Source organism: Colobus angolensis, unplaced genomic scaffold (assembly GCF_000951035.1).
Source record: "Colobus angolensis palliatus isolate OR3802 unplaced genomic scaffold, Cang.pa_1.0 Scaffold3, whole genome shotgun sequence".
NCBI classification, from domain to species: domain Eukaryota; kingdom Metazoa; phylum Chordata; class Mammalia; order Primates; family Cercopithecidae; genus Colobus; species Colobus angolensis.
The window spans coordinates 20,069,373-20,076,413 of NW_012116265.1; the positions used below are offsets into that span (position 1 = coordinate 20,069,373).

Here is a 7,041-nt window from a genome sequence, read left to right on the forward strand (position 1 = left end):
GGGAGGCGGAGCTTGCAGTGAGCTGAGATCCGGCCACTGCACTCAGCCCCAGCAACTGACCGAGACTCCGTCTCAAAAAAAAAAAAAAAAAAAAAGAAAATAATTATTGTAGATAATTCTCTACAGAATTATTATTGTAGATAATAATCATGTAGATATTCTTCCCAAGAGTCCCTGTTTTGTTTCGGCTAAAAAAAGAAATATATACATATCTATAAACACATGTTTTGGAGACAGGGTCTCACTCTGTTGACTGGGCTGGAGTGCGTAGTATGATCATAGCTCACTGTAGTCTCAAACTCCTGGACTCAAGCGCTCCTCCCTCCCCAGCCTCCTAAAGTGGTGGGATTACAGGCATGAGCCACTGCACCCAACAGAAAACGTATCTTTAAATGCAAGTTTTCAGGATGAAACCAGCCAAGCAGCAAAAGGAGCTTAAACATCTTCATCATTAGAAATCCCTATTCATTATTATTCTTTTTTTTTTTCAAGAGACTGGTCTTACTCTGTCACCCAGTCTGAGTACAGTGATGTGATCATAACTCACTGTAGTAGCCTCAAACTCCTGCGCTTAAATGATCCTCTTGGCCTCAGTGTCCTGAATAGCTAGGACTACAGGCATGTGCCACAACACTCCCTATTCACTATTCTTAAGCCCTTCTTATACATAAAGTTACTACTTAGATGTGGGCTGTAACACCTAAAAGCCTAGCAAGTACTCTTCTGCTCGTAACCCTTGAGAAGGCAGACACATAAAGATAATTTTACAGCCAAGAAAATTAATTCAAAGAATTACAGCCGCAGTGGCTCATGCCTGTAATCCCAGCACTTTGGGAGGCCGAAGCACGCAGATCACCAGTCAGGAGTTCAAGACCAGCTTGGCCAACATGGTGAAACCCCCATCTCTACTAAAAATTAAAAAATTAGTTGGGTGTGGTGGCAGGTGCCTGTAATCCCAGCCACTTGGGAGGCTGAAGCAGGATAATCACTTGAACCTGGGAGGCAGAGGCTGCAGAAATTGTGCCACTGAACTCCAGCCTCAGCGATAAGAGCAAGACTCTGTCTCAAAAAAAAAAAAGAAATTGAGAGCTGTTTGCAAAGTCATTCCTCTGAGCAACCTCTTACTTTGAGTGGAGACACTGCATTTGTGGCCTGCAAGCCCCATGTCCTGAGTAACACAAGCGGGGCGGCACTGGTAGAATAGAGCCTTTTTAGTAAGTCTGTAGCAGCCAGAAGAGCAGTGTTGTGACGTTGTCTTTCCGTTTCATAACCTGTGAGGTGGCTCATGGAACCTGAAAGGCAGAGGAAAGATTAAATCCCTCATCCAATAATAAGGTTTTCTTCCCTCTCCTAGCAAGCCACCATATATATTTTATGTCCACTCCCTCTTGCTACTGTGGGCCCTGATTTTGCCTAACTATACGACCTCTGGATACTTCTCCACAGTACCTGAATCCTTACCTAAGTCCTTCCCATTGAAGGCTGCCGTACTGAGGTGATGGGCCAAGCTGGAGATATCCCCAAAGCCCATGTTGACACCCTGTCCTGCAAGCGGATGGACTCTGTGGGCTGCGTCCCTAAGAATAAAGCAGAGTTCAGGTGTAACCTCTGGCAGCAAGGTGAGAAGGGAGTGGCCCTGCTCTGTTATCATCTTACCCAATGAGCGCCACCCGAGGCCTGACGTACTCAGCAGCATGTCCCAACCCAAGAGGAAACAGAACTCGGCTTTTGGCATCCACCCTGGCTACGCTTGGGGGCAGCTGGCGAGCCGAGACCTTCGTGGGCTTCAGAAGGCCGACAGCATATTGCAGCATGGCACCAGCTGTGTCGATGAAGTCCGTGTGGTCAGCATCACTCCACTGAGCAGCACCAGCCACAAGACACACAAGGTGAAATTTGAGTAGCAGGGAATTAAAAATTCAACAAAGAAACCTTGTTTGTAACCAAAGCTTAGGCTAATGCTACCCAACTTGCCTACACTGATCTTGACAAGTGATAAGCCCCTCAAGTACAAAGCTCAACTTCTCATCGCTCCCCACAGGTTTTAAGATCAAGCCAAACTGCACATGAGCTGGCCCCTGCCTACTGCTGAGCTTCACCTTTCACTAGTCCCCACCCTCAATAACCATACACCGGCCACAGTATAGCTCATCACACGGTATCCTTCTACCTCCACGACTCTCCTCTGCTTAGAATGCCCGTCTCTGTTTCATTAGGATAACACCTCAGAGCATCCAGAAGATGTCGCCTCTTTTTAACTCCTCCAGTCTTTCTCTGTGTTTCCTCCTGTATGCTTCCCCAGCATCCTATGCATACTTCTATCACTGTACGGAGATTGTCATTTACGGTCTTCCTCGCCTGACTATGAACTTCCTGAAAGCAGAGACTGTTCTCAGTATCTCCAGAGCCTGCTACATAGAAAGGACAATTAATGGTGAATGACTGCACTGCAGAGGTCCTAGACCTGTGCCAGGAATAAATACTAAATGGCCCAGAGTGGGGTAGTGTTCACCATTTATCTCAGAATCCACTTCAGTATGTTCAGTTCCTTTTATTCTTGTTGCTACTACAAAGCAGTGGAGTCTCAGTTCTTTGGTGTGAAGGTGGCAGTCTTTGAGTGTCATTTAGGCTCCAAAAGTAATACTGGTACCCCTATTATCCAAAGGCTGTGTCTACTCCAGAATAGTTATTTGTATTTGTTGAGCACCTACAATGTACTAAAGATGTTCCATGCATTTTACAAAAGTTCTCTCATTTTGAGAGTCTTCATTCAATCCTGAGAAGTTAGTGATACTATTTACATTTTTCAGGAAATGAACAGGTAGAACCAGTATTGAACCCACCTACTAAGCTTACTCTTAAGCCCCATGCTGACATTCGCTCAGCCTTTCCCTAGGAATACTTCCAATGAATTAGGCTTGAAAGGTTCAGGTAGCTGGAACCTAGCAGAACTGTTCAAAGTGATGCAAGTGTTACAGCTTCAAAAAAAGGCCAATGATAACCACCACCCAGGCAGCTGTTTCAGTCCGCCTAACAGCAGCCCACAACCCTCAAAAGGTTATTATTTATTATTTCTATTGTTTTGCATTTCCCTGTATGCCCTCCTCCACATAATCCAGACCAAGCATTATAGTTACAAAGTACAAAGGGACAGCTGACTGGTTACTCCTTTTTCCTGACTCAAAACCACCTTTCTGGCTGGGCATGGTGGCTCACGCCTGTAATCCCAGCACTTGGGAGGCCAAGGCAGGCAGATCACTTGAGGTCAGGAGTTTGAGACCAGCCTGGCCAACATGGTGAAACCCCATCTCTACTAAAAATACAAAAATTAGCCAGGCGTGGTGGCACATGACTGTAGTCCCAGCTACTTGGGAGGCTGAGGCAGGAGAATCACTTGAACCCAGGAGGCGGAGATTGCACAGTGAGCCAAGATCGTGCCACTGCACTCCAGCCTGGCAAGACTCTGTTTTAAAAAAAAAACAAAACAAAACCACACCTTTCTGTACGTCCTCCTGCAACACATCATTAGCTGGGTATATTGATACTCACAAAGGCAGAGTTAACGGCATCCACAAATTTTTCCTCATCCATGCTAACTAGCTGTGCTGCATGTTCATGGGATGTAGACCAAACCAAGGAACTCAAGGTGTCTGAGAGCTGTGTCAAAAGAACACCAATACCAAGGGCTAAGATTCTTCTGCACTTGGGAACTCTCAAGCATAAAAAGACAAGAAGGGAACTTACAACCAGCCTGGGCAGATTCCCTTGAAACCAAAAAAAGGCTAAGAGAAAGGGAAGAGGAAAGGCTGCATGCATGTGGGCAGACTGGCCAGAAGGACCTCTTACCGGGAGCAGAGCAATAGGCCCACAGGGAAGAAATCTCTGCCAGGCTACGTTGTTTTCTGTGGCCTGTAACAGAGAGGAGAAAAGTTTCTCTGCGAAGTACCTAGTGCCTATGAATAGAGTCCCCAGATGGCAGCTCAGGATCTTACCTCTGATAAATATAGAGTAGCCACAACAGCAGACTGGTCATAGCTCCAGCTCACATTCTGGATTCCAGCAGCCTGCCGTACTCCGGAGTTGTGACCATCTGCACCTATCTGCATGGACACACGAGCCTGCTAAGTCTTACAGCCTCTCCTTAAACTGCTTCAGAAGTTTTTCTTTGCCCCCTAAAGTTTCCTCCAGCTCTGATTGTTGGTGAGCCCATTCTGTGGCAGAATAATTCCATCAGGCCTGCTTCACTCAGAGCCCCTAGACGCGGAGCCCCTGCACTGTGTCACCTCAGCCTCAGCCAACAGAGCCAAAGCTGGACGTGACTCAAAAGGTGCCAGCCATGAGTTAAACTCAGCCAGGCCCTCCTGATACTTGAACTAGAGAGCAATAAGGAGAGTTTCAGTATGGGGCACACACTGGAGCTGAATAGTTCTGATGTAGGGTGAGGAATGGCTGCCATGCAAAAAGGGAAGCTTGTGAGCAGAAAGGAGAAAAATGAGAGGCAAGAGATCAATGACCACAGACTCCTCAGAGGGAAAGAACAGCCTCCATTCCCTACACTCTGGTGCCTGCCCTGTAAGGCCCAGCTATCTGTTATTTCATGACCTAAGATAGCCCATGAGATTGTTTCCTGTACAGGATTTAGGATGAGACCATCTCAACTTGAGCTGGCCTGAATGGATACTGGTCCTTATAACCAAAAGCTTTGCCTAAAATTAAACTAGAGCTTAGATCTAAAACCAGAATCCCTAGAATCTAGGATAAGATGTAGATATACAAGACCCCTAGCAAAATAAGAATCTTCAACTACCAACAATTTGGTCTGGAAGGTGCTGCCATCACCTAGGGTAATATGAACCCAAGGGCTGGAGTCTGTCATAGGAAATGGACAAGGCCAGGTATAGCGAATGGCTTTGCTCCTGTAGAGAACCGTCACTCGGTCTGGGGAGTTCAAAAGAGAGAAAAGAAAATTAGAAAGGTGGGCCACATAGGCTGAGGAAAAAGCCATAACTAAACCTAAAGCAAGGTCCCAGGACAGCAGTGTCTTGTCATTTAAGATAAAAAAAAAAAAAAAATCAGTAATTAATGCTATGGTCTGAGCTAATAAATGACAGAAGCCACAGAGATAATTCAATGTCAAAAAAAGACACTGAAGTTCTCAGTGAACTCTGTCAGAGGCACTCTTTCTTACTGTCCACATGCTTCTGCGCCTCCATTTTCACTCTGCGCCTAAATGAGCCCGTGTGTGCTTTTACAGTAGACAAGCTGGGAATACCAAAGGCTGAAACAAATCCTAGACTACAAAAGATTTTCTTCCAGCTGGAAATCATTTCATTTTTCTGGTCATAAAAACAATACGCTCTATAGCCAGGCACGGGTGGCTCATGCTTGTAATCCCAGCACTTAGGGAGGCTGAGGCAGGAGGATCACTTCAGCCCAGGAGTTCACGACCAGCCTGGGCAACATGGTAAAACCCCATCTTTACAAAAAATTAACCAGGCATGATGGTGCGCACCTGTAGTCCCAGTTAGTCAGGAGGCTGAGGTGAGAGGATTGCTTGAGCCACTGCACCCCAGCCAGGGAGAACAAAGCAAGACCTTGTCTCAAAACAAAACAAAACAAAACACTATTTCCAAAAACATCAGACTGTATGCATCATTTACAGCTTTTTGTATGTCAGTCAGTCAGTCATACCCTCAACAAAGCGATTTAAATAGTAATAGTAAGCTTGCTGTAAAAGTTTGGACAACAAAGAAAGGTTAAAGTGGGGAAAAATCACCCTTAATGAAACTACTCAGAGACAACTGCAGTTACAGCTTTGGTGTATGGCTTTCCAGACAATTTCCTATGCATGTACATGCACACACAGGTGTGATCATATGACCCAATATATTATGGAACAAATTTCTGAGTTATTAAATTTTAGATCCAAATTATCTTTAAAAGGTACATCGTGGTTCATTACATGAACTACTATTCAATATCAAAAAGCATTTAAGTTGCTTCCAATTTCTCTCTTTCTAGAACAGTAAGTTATTTGCAAATCGCGTAACTGATAAATTTATATTCAGAATATATAAAGAACTCCTATAACTCAAAAAGAGAAATAATCCAATTTAAAAACAGGCAAGGCCGGGCGCGGTGGCTCACGCCTGTAATCCCAGCACTTTGGGAGGCCAAGGCAGGCAGATCACGAGGTCAGGAGATTGAGACCATCCTGGCGAACACTGTGAAACCCCGTCTCTACTAAAACTTCAAAAAAATTAGCCGGGCGTGGTGGCGGGTGCCTGTAGTCCCAGCTACTTGGGAGGCTGAGGCAGGAGAATGGCATGAGAATGAACCAGGGGGGTGGAGCTTGCAGTGAGCAGAGATCGCGCCACTGCACTCCGGCCTAGGCAACAGAACGAGACTCCATCTCAAAAAAAAAAAAAAAAAAACAGGCAAAAGATTTTGAACAGACATTTCTCCAAAGTGGAGAATACACAAATGGCCAGTAAGGACAGGAAAAGATACTCAGCATCATTAGTTATTAAGGAAACGCAACCACAACTACCATGAGATACCACTTCACTCTCAACAGGATGGCTACAGTTTTTTTTTTAAAAGAAGGAAAATAAGTGTTGGTGAGGATGTAGAGAAATTGGAACCCTTATATACAGGTGGGAAAGTGAAATTGCGTAGCCTCTTTAGAGAAGTTTGGCAGCTTCTGAAAATATTAAACATAGAATTATTATGTAACCCAGCAATTCCTTAAGTATCCAGCACTGTGAAATAATCATCAGAGGATTCCTTTTTTTGAGATGGAGTCTTGCTCTGTCACCCAGGCTGGAGTGCAGTGGCATAATCTCAGCTCACTGCAAGCTCCACCTCCTGGGTTCACGCCATTCTCCTGCCTCAGCCTCCCGAGTAGCTGGGTCTACAGGCACCTGCCACCACGCCTGGCTAATTTTTTTTTTTTTTTGTATTTTTAGTAGAGATGGGGTTTCACCATGTTAGCCAGGATGATCTCAATCTCCTGACTTCATGATCCGCCCGCTTTAGCCT

At 45.1% G+C, this 7,041-nt stretch overlaps 1 protein-coding gene across 1 annotated transcript in view; it reads right to left on the reverse strand.

Moving 5' to 3' along the window:
- COQ6 (coenzyme Q6 monooxygenase) overlaps nucleotides 1-7,041 on the reverse strand; it is a 13,450-nt gene that overhangs the window by 462 nt on the left and 5,947 nt on the right. The window contains exons 3-9 of the mRNA XM_011949811.1: nucleotides 4,808-5,097; nucleotides 3,993-4,100; nucleotides 3,847-3,909; nucleotides 3,550-3,657; nucleotides 1,657-1,859; nucleotides 1,462-1,577; nucleotides 1,126-1,292 (exon numbers count right to left, since the gene is read on the reverse strand). Coding sequence (XP_011805201.1) covers nucleotides 1,126-1,292; nucleotides 1,462-1,577; nucleotides 1,657-1,859; nucleotides 3,550-3,657; nucleotides 3,847-3,909; nucleotides 3,993-4,100; nucleotides 4,808-5,097 — 1,055 coding nt within the window. The remainder of the gene's footprint in view (nucleotides 1-1,125; nucleotides 1,293-1,461; nucleotides 1,578-1,656; nucleotides 1,860-3,549; nucleotides 3,658-3,846; nucleotides 3,910-3,992; nucleotides 4,101-4,807; nucleotides 5,098-7,041) is intronic.